The sequence below is a fragment of the Nansenia antarctica genome, assembly GCF_963989245.1.
Source record: "Nansenia antarctica genome assembly, chromosome: 3".
Taxonomy (NCBI): Eukaryota; Metazoa; Chordata; class Actinopteri; order Argentiniformes; family Microstomatidae; genus Nansenia; species Nansenia antarctica.
The window spans coordinates 46,514,324-46,539,724 of NC_137688.1; the positions used below are offsets into that span (position 1 = coordinate 46,514,324).

Below are 25,401 nucleotides of genomic sequence, written 5' to 3' on the forward strand. Positions count from 1 at the left end.
CTATATGGACAAAAGTATGTGGACACAATTATCGTCTGGGGCTGTTTTCATGGTTTGGGCTAGGCCCCTTGGTTCCAGTGAAGGGAAAACTTAATGCTACAGCATACAATGCAATTCTAGACAATTGTATGCTTCCAACTTTGTGCCAACAGTTTGGGGCCCTTTCCAGTTTCAGCATGACAATGCCTCCATACACAAAGTGAGGTCCATAATGACATGGTTTCTGAGTTTGGTCTGGGAGAACTTGACTGGCCTGCACACCACTCATACATTGCCTATGGTGAAAGACTTTTAAAGAAGTACCCGGGAAAGGAACCGGGAAGTACGGAAGCTCCTTGGTACTCTATTGCAGTGCCTTTCTGCTTGGATAAATCCACCCCTTTTTGTGTTTTTTTGAAGACATACGGCTGAGAGAAGTCCATTTGTTGAGCGCAGGGGAAAGGCTTGATGTGACCAAATCAGAGGGAGCCATGTTGTTTTCAGATGGACAGCTTGTCTGGTCTGACCCACACTGAGGCCGTCTGGCTCATATGAGCTGAAATCTGTGGCAAGAGGGAGAGTGCGAGACCGTTGTGATTAATAACTTATGTAATAGGGCCGCCACCACAGCCCCTCAAATACGCAGGAAACAGCTGTCTGCAAAACATTTAATTGATGCAGCATTCACATGTAGGCATGCCCGTGATCATGCCCGTGGCATCAGTTTGGCGAACGCAACCACTGGAACTACTCGAATATGATGGAGATCTTTGCTGGATAAGAGGAATCTTGCTTCTGGCAAGGTTTCAGTCCAGGGACCATTTCTGTAGCCTTGTACGAACACACCTAATTCATATAATCAACTTTATACAGTAAGAGAGCATTATGCAGGCTGCAGAGCCTGAGCGACAAGCAGATATTATCTATTCAGGGAATGATCTCTAGCTTCGCTCCACACCACATGGTGACCCACTTCATTCTGACATATGTTCGCCCCAGTGGAAATGCCACTGAAAGAAATAATAATAATAATTGCAGGCAGAGCTAGCATTGGAGCAGTGTAGAGAGACAGAAAAGCATGGGTTTTGATTGGTATTCTTGCTTCTGTGGACACTAGCTGCCACTCGGACAAAGGCATATTGACTGTGATATGTTTGGGGACTATTCAATGTTGATGTCAAATGACTGTGTTTGTTATTTGCTCAGGGTGGTTTAAAGGGCAGAGAATGACAATGCTCAGACTTAACATATTGGCCTCTCCTCCTCCCCCTTTCTCTCTCTCTCTCTCTCTCTCTCTGTCTCTTGGCTTTTTCAGCTGGTCTTGAGTTTTCGGCTGATTCTCAGTAAAAAAAGTAGTCTTGTTCATTTCTCGCAGAATTCTCTGTCTCCCTGCAGGTACGTACAACCACAATGATTTACAGAGAGAGACGAATGCATTTGGAAGGAATCGTGAAATTGAACCAAGAGAACCAAAAGGAGAAAAAAATGCTTCAAGCTATTAATAATTCATGCTCTGCAGATGATTTCTGAATAATAGTGGTAAACATCCTTTTTATTCCTTTTAAATTGTGTGTATTATGTGCCCGTCGGAAAATTGGCTGATGACTTCATTGTTGTCGTAATTGTAAATTCGGCTACCCTTTGAACCAAGAGTGAAATAGAGATGGTGGGAATTATTACCCTCATAAATGAAAAGCTCAGCTTTATTACACTGTACTCGATTTAAAATGTTCTTTCATCTCTATGCATACAGAAATAGGTACTAGGTGTTCCATTAGGCTCTTGAACGTACAGTAGCTGGTGGCTAGCTCAATACTAAACCTCCTTTTTTGATGATTAATGTGAAAGTAACGGGTGTGCCACGACTGGAATCAATTTAAGCGTAATCATATTGTTTTTGCGCAAGGAAAATAATACGCTCTCGCTCAACAGAATAATAAAAAGAATACATTAGCCTGCACTACTGTGATACAGTACACATTATTCAGAGGGATAGGAATGGAGTGGTTCTCCAAGAGAAAGTCCCATGCAGTTAATTTTCTCGCTCGCTTGTTTTGTACTGTTGCACGTATCAGTGCACCGGCTGGTGAAATGGCACTGAAGGCTGTTTTTTACTCTTTCACTGCTCTCTCAGTTATTTTTAATGCGGGTTTGCAGCAGCTAACCCCCCACTCCCACCCCTCTGTAATAAGGACATGTGATGTGTGAATTTTTTATAATGTTATATAAGAGTCGGCACCCCTGGAGAACCGTGGCCTCGTTTTGATTCATTTTACTTTAAAAACAAGCACAAGAGGAGGATGGAGAGACTGAGAGTGCTTGAACAAGCGGGCCTGTGGGGGGAGATCTTCCCATTAAGGAGCAGCAGTGCTCTCTCTCATGTCTGAATTGTGTTGTGATGCCTGACAACAATACTCTGGGGCGACAACCACTGCCACCAGAGAAACAGCTCATCAGCAAGTGATATGCAAATAGAACAGGGGAGGGAGGAGAGGGTGAGCAAGGCAGAGGTAAGAGAGAGAGAGTACAGTACAGGGTGTAGACAGGCTGTGAGTCAGGAGAAAAGAGGAGATTAGGTGACTCCTGATCTCTAGGAGTGTTATTTTGTAAGGAAAGAGATTTTAGAGAGTGAAGGAGATCTACTTGACTGGTTTAAACTGTATTACATGAATCTGCTGTATATACACAGGCTCAATTGCAAGGATGAAATATACCTACTAAATATGTCTGACAGTATGAATTTATCTGTTTGGATTTATGCATATTGATGTGCTGTAGTATGATCAGAGAGATCAAGTCAGTATGAAATACTGATGGTGTTATACGTTTGAATTGGTATCATGTCATTTCAAATGTGTTTTTACTAGTATTAGGTTACTCTAAATCTAACAGTTTTTTTTTAGCCCCACTTCACTCAGATACTCCCCTATATTGTAGATCAGAGGCGTTGTAAAGATCTTGAAACATTGGGAGCTTAGCCCGGGGCAGTTTTTGGTTGTGAAGTGGGGGCACTAAATTGACAGCGATGCACTAAATCGAGGGCGATGCGGTAGATGGTGACTTTTTTTACCTTTTCTTTTTCCAGGATCCGGAGATCCTGGGCTATTCATAAAACATTTGAGGCGAGAGCCCCGGATGCCCAGGCTTAACAACGTCACTGCTGTAGATGGTGAACAGATTGTTCAATTATAAACAGCAACTCTCTCTTGATATTTAGTGAGTTTTAGGGTAAGAGCTATGGATAGTGGATAGTTAATGTACTTGAAGAGTTGGTGAGACTTTATTTGGATAGTCCCAAATAGATGGTTTGTCTAATTGTCAACAACATTTCACCTAACTATCCACTTACTCTAACCCATGGCTGACCCCGCACACCCAGGCCACGGTCTCTTCGCCCCGCTCCCCTCAGGCAGGAGGTTGCGGTCACTAAAGACTGTGAAGGCCCGACACTCACACAGCTTTTTCCCCACGGCCATCCGGCTCCTAAATGCTGCTGGTGTCCCCGCCCCCCCCCACCCCCTGACCTGGTCCCCATCTATCTACCCTCCCTCCACCCCCACTCAGAGAGCTTTGGACTGTCTTGACCTGAACACTTGATCTTTTGGCACTTTTTGCACTTCTTATATTTATTTATTTATTTATTTATTTATTACTCTTTCACTATGATGTTGGTTTGCACTGTCTTGTCCTATCCTGCATCTGTCCTGTTGTAAACTGCGCTCCACTGTACCAAACCAAATTCCTAACATGTTTTCATGTCATGGCAATAAAGTCTTCTGATTCTGATTCCCTAACCTTACCCCTTATCCTAATCCTAAACTTAAGTTTAAAACTCTGTTCTCTCATGATTTGTTATATCGGCAGCTGCAACTATCCAATTTGGGATGATTTGACATCTGTACGCTGAACTGGCCTTTGGACTTGGAATGGACTTTATTTTATTTGTCATTGCTACAGTACAGGTACCAAACAACGACATTTAGGAGGGGTGGCTCCCCTGGTGTTAGGAAAGGAAAAAAAATAAAAAATAATAGAAAAAGCATAAAAGCATAAAATCACAAGAAGGTAAGGAGCTGGTTGTGCAGAGGCCTATATTAACCTCTTGGCCTCTACCATCCTGGTATGAGGGTGTTAGTCCATCCGTCAGAGTTTTGGTTGACCTGATTTCCGATGATCCACAAGGAGCCATTGGATCAATCAGATAATGCCCTAGACTTCCCATAACACCTTGTGTCTGATATCGAATGTTCTGCAAATTGTGTCAGGGTGTTATTGGATGGGGCCGATATGTTACACTCGATATGGTACTCTTGTGCTTTATGCACTATGTCTACAAGTATGACACCCTTGCCCCCCCATCCAAAAAACAGTATTCTATTTCAAGTTTGTGTTCTTTTGTATCTTGAAGCCTAGAATTTAATCTCTCAATTTATGGAGTGCCTGATATAGTGAGACTAGTGCTTTTGTGACTGTGCCACCTGAGGTCATCATACGCAGTAATGCAGTTTAGTAACAGTGGGTACATCTATAAACAGTTATAGGAAATGCATTGATTATTTCATCTACAATATGTTTACAAAAAATTACAGGTTAATGTTTTGTTTGTTTTTTTGTGATCAATTTTTTATTTTGATTTTATGTACAAACACACAAAGGACAATGACAAAACAATTACCAAAATACACATCATTTCATACCTACATACATGTTTTGTTTGTTGAAGTCTCAGTGGCGTCAGCAGTGTATTGCCAATACCAAAATAGTACTTTACCAGTCAAGCGACCTGGTAAAATAATGGGTTTATAAAATAAGATTCAATATATGTTGTAATATTTTGAAAATGCTTAAATTATGAAAGTCTACAAAAAAAAGTGGACAACAATAATGATGACAGAGAGGAGGGCTGTCTGGATGGAGGAGCTAGCGCTTCCGTGTGAAGAACGGGGAAATATGGCAATCCTCGTTAAAATATGTCAGTCCTCCCGACAGCAAGATTAAGAGGCTTTGACAGCAGGACTGCATTACCCGATATTGGATTTTGGACAAGCAGGAGAAGGAGATAATTCATCTAGTGAGGTATAAGATTCGATTTTCGGTTATTTATTGTCTTACATTCCACTTGAACTATTCTGATTGTTTATCTTAATCATGCAATATTTTATGTTACAAAAAGGGTTCTGGGAAATATGTGATCTGATTGGCTGAAACTGCATTCCAAGCTATGCATTAATCTCTGACAATCACACAGCTGAGAAAGGGGTGCCGGGCAATTAAAGATGAACATATACAGGCTTTTCAAAAGGAAAGAAAAACATGGCCGACATCTCTCACCTCAAAAAAATAATGTCAATATGTCAAACCTAAAATAGGCTACATATCTAATAAGGCAACACTGTAATAACACTAACCCAATGAAGCTCATAGTAGCTATTTAAAAAAAAAAAAAGGATGGCAACGCCAGGTTGTGAATGAACAGAAGATATCTGCACACTTCTGGCCTACTCGACCTGCGGTCTCGTGCACTGTCACAACTGTGTCACAAATGTGTGGATATTGGCTGTTAATGGAACTACAATTTCCATTTCCTTTTCCTTGGAATGTGAACAGGGATTTTCCCTCCACTGCTAATACTGTTCAATACAATTCAATAGTGCATAGATAAATGCATGTGATAGATAGACAGACATGAGAAACCTCTTAACTAGTTTTTTTGTGCTAGCAGATATCATCACAATGCCTATGATCCCTGTATGATTGCCGAGTTCTTGCTAATGAAACAGGGCTGTGTGAGCCCTGATAACTGTCACACTGCCAAACCTTGAGCTTAACTTGATTGCCTCTGGTGCTAGTCATTTATTTGTTTATTTTCATTAACTGAAACATTTTATTCATGGGTGCCACACATCGGTTAATGAACATGCTATTTAAAATGAAGATGAAAGTGTCAGTTAATTATCTGTTGGAAAATACCGCAAGGCACATTATTTCCAATAGAAAAATAAGTCATTACAGCCGACTGTGCTTGTCAATTCTGATCTCTGGAAGCTGTTTACAGGGTTCATGTGATAACAAAATAAATTGAAATGCACTGGTAGACCTTATTATACTCCTCCTGATATAGGATCTAATTTTAGCAAATGGGCATTAGTATTGGAAATCCTTGTTGATGGATGGTCCTATTCAACATCCAATACTGTTTGTTCACCTTCATCCAACAAAATGGAAAATCATTTTGATTGTTACGTCAATAGAACAATACAACAATAAGCCTATTATCAAGAGGTATATTACTTCTCTTTCCTGTTTCCTGATTTCTATGTTGCATGATACTCTTGCATGGAACTTGCTGAACACTGGGACTAATTATCTATTTGGATCAGATCAATATGTCAAATAAATTGTACTGTTCACGTTAAGCGTTGTACATATCCAGACATTGTGGTATACTTTGGTTGTAAATGGAGCAAGGCCACCATGTACAGAGCACAACCCTGTGTGTGTGTGTGTGTGTGTGTGTGTGTGTGTGTGTGTGTGTGTGTGTGTGTGTGTGTGTGCGCGCCCTCTCCTACAGCACTGCTGTAAGCTCAGGGGCATTTGGTCTGTGACCATCTGCTCCTGCCAGCAGCCCTCACCACTTAAGCAATAACACACAAGAGGGTGTGCTGTGTCGTGGTTTGAGCATGGCTGTGCTGCAGTCAAAGGCACGAGTGCCGACGACCAGCTCAGCTGTGCTCTGATCACAATGTTGAGATGCTTTTATACGGTTTTACAATGACAGCAAGAATTATGGCAATAAGAGAAATATGCCAACCTAGAGAAATAGTTCCTAAACCTATTACTGTTGTTAGGGACTCAGGTCTGGTACTACTTCTGAAATGCTTGGCCAAATATAATTAGCTGAATGAAAGCCAACCACTGAACCGGCTTCGTAGCTATAGCTTGGTTTGAATGTTAGCACTACTAATTACTGATTTTGTGTCAGCATGTTAGTTTAGCTGCTTCACTTGTTTTGAGGATTATACAGCTAGCTAGCAGCAATCCTGACAAAACGTTTAAATCAGCCTGCTAGCAATAGTGGCTTAACCAGATGCATCTGCTGTCACTTCATTCAGTTCAATGTGACAACAGAATTGCAGATTCACCCGTGACTCAACATTTGAAACACTGTAACAATGGGTTTGCAGTTGCACGAATCATGCTGCTGTAGCAAGCAAAGTCAAATGAGCCTCATCTTTGTGTAGTGAAGTGCATTTTGTGAGATAAAGCTGGAAGCCTAGGGAGAAATTATTCTCGTCACATTGTGCGTAGTGATCATTCAACTAGAGCAGTAGAGGTATTTGTCATTGTCTATGGTTATTTGAGCACAGCGTTTAACTAATCAGATTGTGCCAATCAGAGTTGCCGGATCTAGCAGTTGTATAAAATGCTTTATGGCATGGGTGTATATTATCTTTACCTGCGCACTCTGATGAGCAAGCGCGAGATGTCTTAATATAATTTAATGGTCTAAAATACAGCTTGTTTAACAAGAAAGGAGGAAAAAAGTGTCATCATCAGTAGCCCATTCCTATTCAAAGGAGTGTCATCTTGAATGGGTTGATCGAACCTCCCTCCCCCTACTCTGTCACAACCCACCCACTCACACAGCAGAATTGCAGAAACCAAAGGGGAAAAATAGAAGATACAGCTACGTCATCAAAAACTGGCATCTTCTGCATCTATTCAGAATTCATATATGCAACTGACTCCCACTCAGTCATCATGGAATGTGTGAAAAGGGGGGGAGCAGGAGGGGGAAGGATTTATTAGTGTTCTCCTGTCCTGAATGGCTGGACTGATAGAAAGGAGGGGGTCCTATCATCGCCACCAGGGCTGTTTAGTCCTGGCCTCACCAGGGTAATCCCAGGTGAGTTTGGCTGGCAGCTGCTGCATGGGACACTGCAGTGTTGTGTTAATAAGCACATGATCTCTCTAGCTTTCTCTCTCTCTCTCTCTCTCTCTCTCTCTCTCTCTCTCTCTCTCTCTCTCTCTCTCTCTCTCTCTCTTTCTCTTTCTATCTCTCTATCTCACACATTTTTCTCTATCTCTCTCTCCCTGTCTGTCTTGTTCTCACTCTCGTTTGCTTTAATTCTACTGTATGTCTCTTTCTATGTCTTTCACTCTAATGGGAATTATGATATCTCACTCTCTCATAGTTTCACACTCGAACATGCGCATCCACATAAACACACCAAAACACTCAGTGGATGCTGTCTTACAGTAAGACTGACACACAGACTGATGGAATGTCAAATAGCATTAGCTTTGTTTTGAACCTGATGGCAAAAAAGCTAAAAATATTGAGTTGAGGGTGCCACCTTATCAAATATACGACCTCTCGGGTGAGTGTGACTTTTCACACATTTGATTTGACATTTGAAAGCATTAAACTGAAAGTAAACAAAGATATTGCAGAGTACATTAGTACGCTGACAGTGCCTCTGTTAAGTTGGATTAATTGCTCAAAGCTTTTTCAAGGAGTATGATAATGGCTTGTCAAATTAGCGACAATGGAGCCACCACTGAGTGTAAACATGCTCAGAAATGGTAAGATGGCATTTCAGTGGCTATTTTTCTTCAGAGGGAGATTTAAGGGGTTGACAGCTTTGCTGGATCAGCAGAGACATCCTAAAGAATGCCTCTGTGGTGAAACAGCCTCGCTGTTCACAGGTTCACCGACAAGGAGGAGGCATTGGCCGACTCTCAAAAGTCTGTAAGTGATTCCTTGCCTCCTCTATCATCACCACCTTTTCAAAACTCACCGGAGGAGAAGGCCTGAGGTTCATCTCTCATGAGACCTTCTCCTCCAATGTGTTTTGAGCAGGAGGTGAGGATAGAGGACATAAGGAATACATGAAAGACTTTTGAAATTTGGCCATAGCATCTCGAGGCATTGCAGTTTATACTATACTATACTCAAAACCTCAAAAGAGTTTGGTGTATTGCCACACAACATGGATGATTGTAATATGTATTTGCGTTCTGCAGAAGGATAGTAGTCAATATTTTTTCCTAACACCAGGGGAGCCCCCCCTCCCAAATTTCGTTGTATGGTACCTGTACTATATAAATGACAATAAAGACCATTCATTCATTCATTCATTCATTCATTCATTCATTCATACTGTACCTCCTCAGCAATACAGATATACACGTTGTCAAACAACTGATTCATAATCTAGAAAGTGCACGTGTACCCTTGCTGAATTTTAATTGACGTTTGTATTAGAAATGTGAGGTGATGATAGAGAGAAAACATGGGATACAAACACCGTTTTAGTAAATCTATGTACGGTATGTGCATAGGATCATGCATGATCATGTATGCCTCTTCTCAGATAGCTTTGTTTTTCTCCCCAAACAAAAAAAAAACATCTTTGTAATGATGAGAAATCTAAATCCTCATGTCTGAATGTCATAGTTTCGTCCTCTCACTCTAGTCAGAGGAATAATGGTTGATAGTATTAATGAACGGAACTGGGAGCTAGATTAAACTAGCTACTGGGGTAGTGGTGGTCTAGTGGATAGTGAGTAGTGAGTGGTGGTCTAGTGGATAGGGGTAGTGGTGGTCTAGTGGATAGTGAGTAGTGAGTGGTGGTCTAGTGGATAGGGGTAGTGGTGGTCTAGTGGATAGTGAGTAGTGAGTGGTGGTCTAGTGGATAGGGGTAGTGGTGGTCTAGTGGATAGTGAGTTGGACTTGTGATCGGAAGGTTGTGAGTTCAAATCCCGCCTGAAACCACACCACTACTAGTGTGCCCTTGAGTAAGGCACTTAGCCCTCAGTTACTCCAGGGGGAATGTCCCTGTAATTCGTAATTGTAAGTCGCTTTGGATAAAAGCGTCTGCTAAATGGCAAAATTATAATTATAATTATTAAAATTATTATAAACTGAAAGCATGTACCTGTGAATGATGTCTGACAATCTGACAGTTTTGTTTCACCACAGGGAAAGGGTATTTTTATACTATGCACTACTGCATAGCTGGATGCTGCTGTACAAGTTTGATCTAAATGAGCCCGTACAGAGATTTAGTGATGCTGTGTTTGAATGACAGCCACATTCACTGCATACATGCTAACATTAGCATCAAACTAACCCACCACAGAAATGTGAAAACAATCACTGCAGATGTGAATGATCACATGCCAGGACTGAACGTTCATAATGCCTACTCATGACTAAAATAATGTAACCATACTACATACTATTTAGAGCCTACAGTTTACAAAACTGCAAAACACCCCAAAGCATACCCAATTATGTGTAGGTCTCAGTGTGAGCATTCTAACATGGCCACAGTCATCACATGTATGAGGTTGATCTCAGAAAAAGGGGAAATGGTCTTCCATTTGTGTCAACATCACCAGGGTCAGTAGAATAATCACACAAATGCCAGTGCACCATCTTGCTGCACTGCACTTCTGTGCAACAATGACCTAATGGCATTGAGGTAAGGACGCATATTCTGATCTGAAATAAAATCTATTGACAGGAGGGGAGGAATGGCATTTTGTTTCCCCTGTGTGCTGTGTGGGGTTAATACAGCTGGCTGTACTGTAAAATCCTGCTCCTGCACCGCATACTTCATTATGCAGACTTGCCTTGCTGAGGGTGCACTTACTAAATGAGAACCATTCTAAATAGAATTTAAACAAAATACATCAATTTATTTTCCCCTCAATTGCACAGATAGCTCGTTTGTAGTTTTGGCAGAAAAGTATTGCATTGGTAAGTTCTAAACCTCCCCAATTTTCACAATTCTCCAAGGCCTATATGGAGGGTTTCAAATGTTAATATGATTTGATAAAGGAAAATGTGTTGAGGTCTGTTTCCTACCAACTGCCATCCTATGCTGTAGCTCCTGTCCTGAGCGACACTAATTGGCATTTGTCCAGTTGTCTACTTCGTTGTTGTTTAGAAAGTAGAATGTTGTCGAAATAAGTGCCTAAACACTCAAAACAATCCTCTTTGCCCGATTTGCTCAAATAACATGATCATTGAGTAGTCCTGTGGTGATTTACTCCCTCCCTAGATCCAAATCCAAATTGTGCAGTCCTAACACTGGGACGGCCATTATTTTAATAGCTCTCCACTTTCTTAGCTTCTCATTCAGTTTAAGTGGTAAGCCCAGTAAATGAATTATGTTTATGCAAATGTGAGTAACTATTGCCAAGATTTCCATTTTCATTTTCCTGCCTTTTTTTTTTTTTACCGTCCAGGTAGATTTATAGGAAACTCAATTTGCATTAGAGCTCTAATTTGCTGACATGGTACATATACCTTTTTGAAAATATGATATTATCTTAAGCACCGATAAGTACTAGATCTACTGTACTCCTACTCCTGGCTTGGCTTATTTTGGGAGGAGTGCACCGTTGAGTTATGGAGTTATTAGTGAGAAGCAGGGCTCTAATTGAGTAGAATAAGACGGCTTGTTTTAAATTACGGAAATGAGTCGCTCGTTAAAAGAGGGATTTGAGGACAAGTGTACGTGCATGTGATGACAGGATGGCGGTGGGAATTATTTTGGGCAGAGATTCAAGATGTTAATGCTGCCAGTATGTTACTGGCATGTGTGGCTGAAATTTAAATTGCCCAGGCGGCCCATGGAGTCAAAGGGTGTGACCTAGATACATAATTTGGGGGTGGATTCATCATTTTAATATCCAAAATCGTGGACATTGCTGAGGCCCTAAACTGTTGCAATCAAGGCTGCAGTCAAAAAACAAAAAACATGAGTCTCATCCACAGAGTGCCAGTGTAGGCTTTTGTTCCAACCAATCAGAAACACAGCTGATTCAATTTCCATGGTCTCCAATCAGGACATTGAGTAGTTGAATCAGGTGTGTTAGAGCTAGGTTTAACAAAGGCCTGCGGATAGAATTCCTCGGTCCTCTGTGGACAACATCGGTCACCCCTGATTTTGAGATTCCCTGAGCTCTTCTTGTTGTGGCCTTGTCTAGCACCATATCCACACTAGTTTGTAATCAAATTGTAGCAGTAGTCAGTGTGCAGCAGGTAGTTTTTGTTTCAGTGTGACAGTAATGTCCTCTAATGGCTCTTTGCCTCTACTGAAGTTCCCGACCACTGGGTGTCCCTGGCTGTGCGTGTAGACATCTCCCAATGTGGTCAGGATGTAATCTGAACGACAACAGAAATGTGTCTTATTACCACCGTTATCACTCACTGCTGTAGGTGAAACATAAATACAAACATGTTTGCCAATATTTTATTTAGCTTTCTCTATCTAACAAACTTAATTTTCAGTTACAGTTTGAATGGTAACAATGACGTTTCTTTATAGTGCACAATTATTACATAATAGTCTTAAGTCACCTTCCCTCCTTTTCCTTCTCTATTGCTTTGCAGTAATATCACCAGTAGGGGGGGGGGGGGCGAGAGAGGGAACAGACAGGACTAATTCTAGACACCGAAAACATGGCTCTGTCTCCCTCTTCCGTCCCCCTCCAGGTTCGAGATCCCCCACGTTCACAGACAAGACACAAGACAAAGAATACCTTTAAAAACCATCTTTATTAAATGTTCTAAAATCCGAAATTCATGTAAGGGGGCACTGATGAGAAGGCAGGGGTAGTATAGGGCTTCAGCAACTACTACACAGATTTTTGTCCCACACAAACAACCCGCCAGTGTCGTCCACTCGGACCCCAGTCCCTCCAATTATAAACAGACACACTCAGCAGCACTACAAAACATGAACTAAAGGCCGATTTAAGCTTCTGCGTCGAATTTACGCACGTAGCCTACGTAAGGGGTCTCCAAGTTTATAGTTCTATGACGTTGGTCCGCGTCGCGTCGCGTTGGTCGGTGTACTCAAAGATATGCTTTTCTTATTCTATCTCGTTAACGGTACATGATTAAGACTCCATTCAAAGTTCAGTGAGTTCAGCATGCTATTCTGGTCATGGAGAATTTTAGTTTGGAATTCTAACCCATTGTGACGCGGAGATATTCGGCCGTAAGTGACGGGTCCCCCCCCCCCCCCATTGCTGCGCGCACCACCGCTTCCTGGTGGATGAAACTCCCGTTGACAGCGGGGGAGAGACAAGTTCTTCCCGGGAATTCGCTCCTAGCTGTGTCGATCGTGATAGTGTCGTATCGACACCATTCAAATGGTTTCAGATTCCCTGTCCTCTCCCCTACCTGGACACGTTTGAATTGTTATCCTAACCCACGGTAAACCACAGTTATTAACCCGCAAAGGGTGCCTCGTAAATGTGAATCGCGCTCCTTATAGGAAGGCTGTGCCTGACGCTTCCATAGGGCGCTCTACTCAAAGCGGCATAATAGCGATTTCTTTTTTGTTATGCTTGTTGTAAATAAAAGTTATATGATGCATTGAAATGACATTAAACTAAGATAATACGATGGTTATCATAATTTTTCAAATCTTTATTAATAAGTAATTACAGAAAAGGTAAATGACATTCTGTTCTGTTGGAATCTTGTCGGAATCATGTGCTACCAAGCGGACCAATCACAGAGCTTACGGTTGCGTAGAACTGACACGTAGTTACATTTTTGGAGATGTGCGCGTCAACCCTCTCCGTAGGCAACGCAAGGCCACGCGGGCCAACGCAAGCTACGCCGTAGCCTACGCGGTCGATTTTACGCAGAAGTTTAAATCGGCCTTTAGAGATCAAACTATCACACACTCAAGTTGAATCATGAGATCACTACACAGCAGAAATACCCCTTCCACACAGTAGGGCAAACCGGAAGCACACACACGATTGCACTCAGCAAATTTAGGTTGCACACGTGATGGAGGATACTGGTGGCATCCACAGGACAGCATGGGGGTTCCAGCCTCGGGGCTAAGCCAAATGTCAGTTACCAGCCCCCCTATAGTCCCCCCCCTGTTCCCCAACAGTCCCCAATAAATACTAAATGCTAATTATACATAAATGGCAGTACACACAATATACACATGAACTAAAGGTTTAAGAGAAATATTGAGTTGTACGTCCAGCCCCCCGCCAGGGAGCGTCCTCCCTCTCACTCAGGGGGGGACCGGAAAATTCAGCACAGTACTGGGGGAGCAAGGATACTCAACTGGCTTGTTTGATCAGTCTCAGTGGTTCTCCAAGTCCTCCGTAGTAGGCAATCCAATCAACGTAGTCCAGCACGAGAGGGTCTCGTGTGTCGGGCGTTTCGACAATAGCGTCCAGCGCAGGTCTAACAGCGAGGTGATTCGGTCCTGTCACCGTCAGCGTGCGGTGTCGGAGCCGGCGTCACGAAGACCTCTCCTCCGGCGTAGCTCTCCGTCTCTCGCGGTGCACTCGGAGGAGAGAGACAAAACACAGGTCAGGAACAGAGACAAAAGGCGGCCCCAACTCACATGCAAAATCCCTATAGTAGGGTGCAGTGGCGGCTGGTGCTCAACATTTTGGGTGGGGCACAGCAGTGTGGCGGTGGGGACCGATTTTTTTTCCGCACTGGCGCTCAAAACAAATACGTAATTTCACTTTACCCACGCAATACCCACTTAAACATGTGTGAGGATACGTAACGGCGTTTTGTGACAGAACTTTCACTTTCATTCATGAAATTCACCCCGTCTGTGTTACTGTTTACACAAGTACAATCACAGTGTGACAGTCAGATGGAGCATTCGGTAAACAACAACAGCAAGGTAATGCATCAGCTGAGTTAAAGAAAACCAACTCTTACCTTTGATGACAGAACATGAGCCGTGTTTACCCGTACCTCCGCCTTGCCCCGCGCATATTGCTATGAATAGTTCGAAGATAGGTGCTTGCACGTTAGGTGCGAGGCTGCTTGGTTAACCCATTAGCGGGAACATTATTAGTTGCACAAAATAGGCTGATTTAATTGACCATGAACATCAGAGACAGACATTACGAATGTTCATTTAAAATACTCCGGAAGCCCGAAGTCCGGAAAACCGGAAGTCGGAAGTCCTCAGCATAATGCATTGTCTGCAATACAACCGGAGATTCAGGACGCACATTTGTGCGCCCTGGCCAAGAAATAGAGACAGCCAATTGGAGCGCTGCTACAGCTCACGTGTAAGCGAAAAGTATTCGTCCAGGCATAGACTTGCATTGACCGGCGCCCCGCGTTCTCCCCCTATGTATTTTAACAGTGAGTTTTACACACACACACACACACACAGATGAAAATGTTTATTGTATTGGAGGATTTTTAATGAATGCTGATAGGCGCCGACAGAATATCAGCCGCATTTTGTGAATAAACAATGTTTATTTAAAAAAAAAACTTTTACAAATCGCAACTAGGAAGTGAAGGTGGGGGCGGCGCCCCAGCAACCTCTATCGGCCAGCCGCCACTGGTAGGGTGAGGTGTCCCCTTTTGTCCCCAACTAGCGAGCGTAGATCAGAAGTCAACGGTGATCAGTTGGCGTTCCCTGTGCGTGTTCTCCCCTGGCGTTCACTTCCTGGATCTGGTCTCTGGTTGCCAACAATAGTGCGTGGTTACTGCGTCTGACGTCACCCGTCCCTAGCTCGGCTTTATCTCCCTCAGCAGCCCGCGCTCTGGCTCACCCACCAACCAGCTCCCTCCGTCGGCCGCTGCTAATTGGAGAGAGACAGACTCCATGCATACTCAGACACGCTCCATTCACACAAACGCGCTCACTCACACACACCCCTCATACACGCGACAGTAACTCCTATTTTCTCCTGAATACCACAGAGAATACTGCTCTGATATTGTAACAGCAAAAAAAGGGTCGTAGTTGACTTGGGAACATGTGCGCCGTTCGCTTTACATATTCAGGCCATCATATCATGTCACAGCCTAATGCGGTGAGGCACTCTCTCTATCCTCCTTCCTCTATTTTCAGTGTGTTTGTTTCTTAGAGGTGTATACTGCAGAGTCTGTTTGTTTCATATATGGGGTGTATACTGCAGAGCACTGCACCCAAAAGGTGACTGGAGGCGCGTCTGGTGTGGACTGAGAGGACTGAGTCACAAAGCTCCCTGCTTCATGATGATACAGAGGGAGCTCATGTGTATAGTTAGGCCCGCTGTCTGCAGATAACACTAGCATGATTCTAGCCTCTTCTTGTCCCGTTGAATCTTCTTTACTGATGTTGTATTCTACAGCAGACCTGGGTCACTTGTAGGTAAAATACTTAGAAGTGTGCTTAGCTTAGCTTAGAGTTTGCACTTTTGGGACTATTCCATTGATACCATTGTACCGGGCAGACTGATTAAAGCACAGCTCAGTTATTTTAACAGGTCTGCCATGCAATGGCTTTTAATGTTTTATAGCACATTATTGGCACTTAGATACAATGTATTATTATTCATTATCCCATAGTTATAGATACAAATGTCTTTTCTGTAGCTGTGTTAGTAATGCAATATTTCCCTGCAGTCGGTGCTGTTTTGTATATCTTTCCAGAAGGAAATATCTGACACTTCACTACGCATTCTAATAGAGAGGATTATAGTGTTCCCATGGGGATGACAACAATGATGATGATTTCTGATTACAGTGTAGCCTCTTGGGGTTTAACAACAGTTTTTTACTCGCTGGATCAGTTTGACAAACGCCAGCTTCACACTGCCGTGAAATAGACTGTTTCTGCCTATTTGGGGGGCTCTTAGCCTCCTCATATCTGAGAGCACCCACCTCAGTGAAGCGAGACCTGGCTCTTTTCCCATCAGGCACCTCTCCATCCTCATTCTGCCAGCGATTAACCGCCAGGTTTGGCCCTGGAGACGGCAGCCGCCACTCTAGGAGAGCATGCCGAATCACAGGAGAGAATCTGATGCAGAGGCGGAAGCCAATAAGATTGCCGGCAATGTTTATTTTTGATGGGAAAATAACCATCTTGTTTGGGGGGGGGGTGCATTTGCATATAAATGACGGTTTGCTGTCAGGGAGGAGAGGGACAAGCGGCGAATGAAGATGGAGTGTCATGAACGCAAAGTGCAAGGGGGATAGGAAGAGATAGAGCGATGCTTTATCTCGACAGTGGGAAAAGGAGGGAGAGGAGAAGGTAAATGTCACTGTTACAACCAAATGAGCCAGGCAACTGATGTCAGCTGGGTGATATAAACAAACCCTGGTGTATTTCCAACTGTTAATAAAAGGACCCTTTAAAGGACCTCAATCTCTTTTTAAGATAGTCTATTAGCATCTTGACAGCATGTTTGTCTAACATGAAATATGTCCATAATTGTAGTTATTTTGTGTTTTAAATAAGGTTTTCAAACAAGAAACAAACAGATGTGCAGAAGGAAAAAAACTGCCACACTATGTCATAGGGTTTCTACAATAAGTGTTGGTGCCAGTGACAGTATGGTGTCGTTGTCAGTGACAGCAAGAACATTATGTTTCCGCAAGAATGGCATAGATGGGTAGTATAGATAAACTCATCCACAATGCCCCCAACAAAGCTCACAATGGTTAACATGGCATTTAACGCTACACAGTGGTGTCTTTAAATTCCACTGAATAAATACCGCTCTGGTACTAAGGGGTAAGGTGGTTCAGAGTTTTGTGCATAATTAAATGGCACTACAGAGGCGCCTTAGTGTAAAGATGGCTCTGTACTCTTAAATCAGTGCAGATAAAAGAGCAGAGATGCAGAGAATAAGTCACTACAGACTATTGGGATGGAGCCCAGTTGAGCATGTCCCCTTTGGCCAAAGCAGCCTCTGTATTTTTAGCTTAGCCCAAGGATCCCAGATGTGTGCATGGTGCAGATGGCCACGACCGATTGGCTGATTGGTTCATGACTCTGGCATGATGGGAACATTGTTTTTGGGCCATTGGAGGAGCTTCAATTACCCAGGTAATCTGTACGCCTGTGGCAGAAAACGTTACCTTCCCTACACATCAGAGTTATTTTACCTCTTAATTGAGACCTACTTTGCTGCCGCAGCATTTTCACAAGGTGGAAAATGGCAGGTCAGGTTTTGACAGGACCTCGATCTCTCCCCCAGCAAACTGACTGTTCAGGCCAGAAGTTCCTCCTGGATTCTGGCCCTTGGCCAGAAATGACACTACAGTTGTTGGGGAGAGGGCAAGAGGAACATGTACCAAGCACAAAACACTGTGCGTGCGTGCGTGCGTTTATGAGTGTGATGTCTGTAAGCAGACTCGCTTCAGCGTTTATGGTGACAATCCTCAACCTAAACCTATGTTGATCTATATACTATTACCTCCCACAGACCTGTAACCTTTATGACTGCAACACTCTCTCTCATTAAGAGGCATGTTATGTACAGCTTGATGATGACCATAAAAACTGGCAGGCCTGGCTGTAAGAAAATGACTTAACATTGGAGCGAGGCCCTGCCCTTTTAAACTGTCAACATGTCTATGTTACATCTGGTTTACTGTCAACATGCACCTGTGCTTCCCCTTTTACTCATTATTTGACCATAAAGGTTGACTGAGAACACATTCTAGTTCACACAGAGCTGTTTTAGAGCTGCTGGGTATCATAAGCCAGTCTGAAGCATTAGATGATTAGGTGGCTATGGTTCATGTAGTATGATCGCCACAAATGTTTTGGTTTGTAACAAAGGGGGGCATCAAGGCATATAACTGGCACCAAAACTGTTTAATCCTTACAGCTTACAGTCTACAAAACCAGTTTTCAGTGGAATGAATGCTGCTTTAAATAATTACTCTTTAATTTACTTAATGATTGACCAGCTTGGGATGCGGACACTGCATGATTACAGTCCAAAGCCATTTGCCTCTATAGTTTTTACCAGTTGACAGCCAGTCAGTATGGTTATCATTTAGTAAATCAGCCATTTCCCTCATGTCTTGTGTTCCAGACGTTTGCTAGCCTTGTAAGCAGAGAAATGTTAATTGAGTTCAATCAAGCTGACAGCCATGTTTGTTTTCTGCCAAACAGATTACTTAGAATTCCCTTTGCTAACTGAAATGACTGATAACTCTCCATTCAATATCTCCAATGGGTGATTCTAGCATCATTATACTTATGAGTGACTCTGTATTTGCTTGAAAAGCAGTACCCATGCTCATGAATATAATTTGATTGAATACATTTTCAAGGGGGTAAATATCTCTCCTCCAAACCCTTTCCACTTTCACTATTCAATTAAAGTGTTGACATTTTCAGCATCCTGGCGCTCAAATTTAAAATCAATTGGCTGCCCGCAGGATGTTTTTACTACTTTAATTTGTTATCTTTAATGGATGGACAACCACTCAAACTTAATAACCACTTGGCAAACATTTAATCGTTAGACTTTACAGACATAGTGAAACCAAACCATATTGAAGTGAATACTTCTCATAAGTTGTAAAGCAAAAAAAAAAAAAAATCTGTTATCCACAAGTAATAGTGCATTGATGAATGCCAATAACACATTGAAGGGATACCAATATTCCATTCACTCTCTTAGAAGCCTATAGCAGATGGGGGATATCATTCTTGGGATTTTATCTCCATGGGAGATTTTTTTTTTTTTAAATGAGTGAATGCAGACATAATGGACTGTGTTTAATCTCTAATCTTTAAGCTCTGATAGGAGAGGAGGGGATGGAGAAAGGCCCTCAGATGTTCAGTGTCATAGCGTTTTCTGTGCTCATGGCTCTACCGTTGGCTTAGCCCATAGCTGTAATGATTTAATGAGGCCTTTTTTCCTGTCTGGGCATTGTGACTGACTGCAGGTTACTGTACTCGTGTTCCCTGCAGGTTATACAGTACTGTGCTTATGATACAGGTTGCAGTCTCACTGCACAGCAATCATGTGTGTGAAGAATAGATCTTTTACCTGTAGAATCATAAACTTTTTCTCTTTTTCAAAAAACTTGCAGCCTTTCACAACAAATGAAATTTCTCCGCTCTGTGTAATAACTGTTTGTCTACCACACTTTAATTAGAGAAAGGAGCATTTACTGTAAAGTACTGTATACCCTTATGTCATTTGCATATACTGTAACTCTCTGAGGTTGCTGAACACAAGACATATTTTAATTAGGAAAGATGATGATGTGAAACAATAGATTCCTCTATTTACAGATTGTCAACAATCCCCCACAGTTAATACTGTGCTCAAATGATGCTTAATTAGTCAATCCTTGATTAACAAAGTTAGTCCGTTCGTTGCTATGGCAACAAGGGGACTGTAACACTTTGGTAAGATGCAGTCACCCAGCACCCAGCATTAACATCTACATGTTACATCTTTATTATTCCACTTCTGAATAAATCTGACTTATCTTGGGCTTTGTTGTAATTAAAAGAGACTAGGGAGCTGGTACTTCTGCACAGCAGCGGAGTGATTGGATAATATCAGTAAAACTCTGCTGCTGTAAAAGCTGTAATCTTTTCTCAATTCAGCGTTAACTTAACGCCTTTAAGCATTTGATATATAGTGTATATAAAACCTGAATTGTTTAATTATTATGATATGAGAATATTAGATATGATAATACTTTGTTTTCTATCAATTTATGAATGAAGTATGAAGTAGTACACCAATGACGACATGGAGGTGTGAGCTCTAGAGACTGAACGAATGTGTCCCTCCACATCACCATCACACCACCGTCATGTGCCTACTCTCTTCAGAACCCCCTATTCAGAACACCCCGCACATGTGCGCCGGCACACTCGTCAAAACATGTGCACCAATAGAAGGTTGAGGCAGCAATAGAATTAAATGAAATGGCATGATGGATGAATTATAGGACAGCGCCCCCCCCCCCTCTCCCTCCACCCCTGTTAATTAGCTGCTGAGTTGTTTCTTTTGTAAATAAAACATTCATGGAGACACAATTAGCGAAGCCTGTTGAGTGCTCCGCAGCTGTGCTCACCAGCTGTTTTAATGGGAGAGGGGTGAAACAAGGAAAAGGTGTGTGATGGAAAAAATGGACAAGAAGGAGGAACAGGAGGCAGAACTGACCTAACCTGACCAGATAGTTACATTTTTTACCGTGATACCTTGTTACTGAAATATCCCTTTATCCTATATCCTAAAGGAAATATAAGTAACTTTGTTTGAAAAAGCTGAACATTTTATGTTGATGGCATGGTGATAGTTCCAGTAGCCAGTAGGTGTGCTACTCATCACTACTTCCCTTTCCCCTGCAACTGTTGTGTACATTTCCTTTGATGGCAGAAATGTCCTTTCATGTGCTTCACTGGTGAAAAGAGAACAACCATAATTCAGGGGGATTTAGAGTGACCTCAAAACAGCCAACTTGTTAATTTCTAACCACGCTTCTACTATACCTTGGAGCCTAGAAGTCTAGAGTGGCCAAGCAGGGGGCAATGGAGGGCTATGGGAGACCTGCAGATGTCTCCTGTGCTGGGGATGTTGAGGTGTGTAAGGAGCCCTTGTAACCCCCTAAGCCCTAAAGGCCTTCCAAGGGTTTAGCTACTCGCTGAATTCTAAATGTCTAGAGACCCTTGGAACTCCTTGAAATCAGAAATTATTGGATAGGTATAAGCAATATCGCCAAAAAAGTCTACCAAGGCCTACCCAAAGGCAAGGTGAAGCAATTCTCATATGGCTGAAGCCTGTCTGATCCATATCTACAGGACTGCATAGGGTGTAGTGGCCAAGGGGTTGATTTGGAATTCAGCATGTGGTGTGAGTGACAGGTACTCCCTGATCGAAAATAAATATTTAAATCAACCCAGATGCTAGACTACCATTCATTAATAATTCAGGCTTTTCCAATTTATGAGGTAATCAGACAATGATTGACTGGTGGTCAATATTCGCCATGTGGACCTCCAGCCTATAGTTGTGGCAATATCAAAGGGGATTTAGTTCATTTATTCCACTGAACGACATCTATTAGAGTGTGAAGGATGGAAATGTCCATTAAGATGTATAAGGATGGTTCTGACAATTGGGACATCTATAACCATTAGGCTAGATTTATGTGGGATGGCTGCAACTGAATAAAATACATTTAGGCAGTACAAGTTGACATCAACTATAGCCAAGCTTCTAATGCATAGGAACTTTCTAGACCTGAGCTCTCAGAGAATCGTGCTTTACTCCAATGGTGGTGGTGTCGCCACATTTGGACCCCCGCCCCCCCCCCCCCCACACACACACACACATATCTATGTCTGTCCTCCCTCCCCTCCGGGTCAACAGTCGCATGCTCCTGGCTCCCTGTTCTGGTCTAGGGTGCCTGCTGTGCCGTGTGTCTCCTGAGTTTGTCATTGGCTTACACTACTCTGGCTCTTACTAGGTCACAGCTGGTGCTATTGCACTGGCACGGCTGGGTGGGCTGTCAACCGTCATGCCATCCAGCCACAGGCAGCTGCAGACCGAGCGGCGCTACAGTTATTCTCTACACAGTCTCATATGTGTTTGTTTATGTCTACACAACCTTGTCTGATGAGGCCCTTTGGGGCTGAAATATCAGTGATTAAAAAAGCAAGTGAGAGTCGCGCCTATCTTTTCCAATGTTTCTGTGTTTTTTGGCTGCATTGACTCATGTTGTTTGAAGTGTGGTCCAATTCTCTCTTTTTTAGCCCGGTCCTAGATCTTTATGTTATTCAGCCAACTTCTCTGACTCCAATGACTACCACTAAGCCATTACAACATGTGTTGCCAAAATAAGATAAGTGGACAGTGCTGGTCGGCCTTATAAAGGTTTTATGAAGGTTGTATTAAGTCTTTATAAGATATACTTAGTTGAAAGTGTGACCGTAAAAAAGTTTTAGAGCTGCCCATTTGAGGTGACAAAGCAAAACAATGTTGTACTAAGACCAATGATGATTCATTACGGTGCAATTGATGCTGACAAAGTATACCTAGGAGACCTAAATCTAAATGCCCACTGTTCCCACAGACAAATATAATTTTAAGAGCTGAGCATATTCTGTGTGACGTCTATGTTGGCTGTATGATGATACAATGATGCTTATTGTGCCATCAGTCTAATACTCATTATAACACTCTTATGACAGTCCTATTAATCTACCTTTCCATGTCTCCTTTCCCCTCAGTGGACGGCTGCACGGATTGGTCGGTGGACTACTTGAAATACAAAGTGCTGTTGGGGGAACCAGTGAGGATTAAATGTGCTTTATTCTATGGATATATCCGAGCGAACTATACCCACGCCCAGAGCACAGGACTAAGTCTTATGTGGTATAAAAGTACAGGACATGGGGACTTTGAGGAGCCAATCAGTTTCGACGGCATACGAATGAGCAAGGAGGAGGACGCAATATGGTTTCGGCCTACGGAGCTGCAAGATGTCGGCCACTACTCATGCGTATTGAGGTAAGCTGCATTAAATATCCCTATTCCAGTATCACCTGGGGGCATATTTTCCAATTTAGAACTATTAAATGGAAATGACGTTTCATTTCATTGTCTCTTAAGTGCACTGTGGCATCTTCTCTGCCTACATGGGTTTCTTGTACTGCTCACTTGTCCTTTTCCTTGCAGTGGGGGAGAGAGGAGTTTCTGGAACTTATGCACATAAATCATGCTGGTTTAAAGTCCTCCTCTGTAGATTTCTAATGAATTCTCTAATCTCGATCCAAAAGAGCACATCCTATGCTGCAGACTGCTAGAGGCCCTGCTTCACTTAACATGCTAAATTATTATTTTTTATTTTTCTCTTGGGGACAATACGGTATTAAGTGCCATTGGCAGAGCCATAAGTCTTTGCCCCTCACAACTCATCAATTTTAAACGCACGCAAGGAGTTTGAGGAAGATGGACAATAATTCACAGTGGAGAGGTAGGGGAGAAAGAGAGAGGAGAAGAGGAGAAGAGGAGAGATAGGGAGAAAGAAAAGGACCTTTCCCTGACCACCCTATCTACCTCCTCCACTTGTCGAATAAAGGAACCGGACAAGCTCCTGATTTATGACTTCCATAATGTTGTAAAGTTTCTGGCTTCCTAGCTCATATTTAGAAAGGATTTCATTAACTTAAAGGTCCTCCATGCCCAGGTGATAGGAAGGTCAGAGCAGATGTGTTGGAGGCCCATAACAGCTTCCATTTTGATCTCAGAATGCAGGATTGCTGGTGCAACTCAGTGAGGAATTGAACCATATGGTTCTACACACTTCTGTAGTTCTATCCCCTTCTGCGGCATCAATTGGGCCAAGTTATTTTGTCCATCTCCCTTTCATAATCTAACCTGCTGCCTTCAGCACCCAATCCTCTATCAACAATCAGCAATTTATGGCTATTACGCCATGAAGGTCAAACAGTCTTCTCTATTCTCAAATGTTAGAAAAGCTTAGTTCATATTCGCAAATTACACCACTGTGTGTATGTGCCCTTGTTACTGCACGAGGGGAGGTGCTTGAATTTGTAGTACAGTAGTCGGCGTGACCTCACTCCTTCTCAGCCTCAATTCAGCTGAGTGAATTTGACCTGCCATTCAGTGCTAACATTTGCATTCCCCCGAACCACAGCAACGACCATGGGCTCTGTGAATGAGACACTGCCACCGCTGCAGCTCCAAACCCACAATTCTCTATTCACTAACTGTGCTGGCTAGGCTGTGTTGCTGGAGGAACACAATCCATCAGAGCTGAGTTATTGTGTAATCAGGCCGAAAGTAGTGCCAGGAGATTTGATTTGGATGAGTGTGTTGCTTTGTAGCTAGTCACAACCGTTTAGACCAATTACGGTCAACACTTACTCAACCATAATCGAAATAAATAATCCTCATTCTTTTTGTTTTGCGCTGGGTAAACCATGGAGTTATAGGTGAAGGAAAGGAACAGGTTTCTCCTCATGGTTTCGACCGCATGGATGTTTCTAGAGTGCATTTTTTAGGATAAATACTTTAACCATTAATAAATAAAAAATTCACTATTAACAAATGATCATTCCATCATGCTTAATAAAGTGTTCACATTCCCCAGAAATTGTTAAAAGAATTATTCTATGGTTTTGTGGGTTTAAGATCAAACAATTTGCACCAAAGGTATATAAATGGTTTATATACCTTTATTATTTTATTTTTATTTTTTAAAATGCTGAATAGATGCAACTTCAGATTAGATACGACACATGATGAATTATTTAGATTTAGGTTGTGTTTATTAGCAAATCATGAATTAAACAAACTTATTTTATCAAAACATCCATGAACATGTGTAATGTTGACAAATGATTTATAAGCAGTTAGAAAATAATGTGTAAATAGTTATGGATATCACTATTCATTTATTATGTATTTAGTAATGTATATAACTGCTCAAATAGTAGTTATAATGAATAATGAGTATATTATTTATTAATGGTTTATAAAGAGCTTGAAAGTTGTTGATCATTTTAAATATAGCAAATAATATTGATGATATATCAATGACAATAAAGACCATTCATTCATCATTCATATTGCTGGCAAAGACACTGTAGGGTTACTGATTACCTTTAC

The 25,401-nt window shown here is 42.2% G+C and overlaps 1 protein-coding gene across 1 annotated transcript in view; it reads left to right on the plus strand.

The window, feature by feature from the left end:
- LOC308152706 (interleukin-1 receptor accessory protein-like 1) overlaps positions 1–25,401 on the plus strand; it is a gene marked incomplete at both ends in the record, with an annotated part of 199,840 nt that overhangs the window by 52,326 nt on the left and 122,113 nt on the right. Inside the window, one exon of the mRNA XM_080525758.1 lies at positions 22,998–23,277. Within this exon, the coding sequence (XP_080381884.1) occupies positions 22,998–23,277 (280 nt within the window). The remainder of the gene's footprint in view (positions 1–22,997; positions 23,278–25,401) is intronic.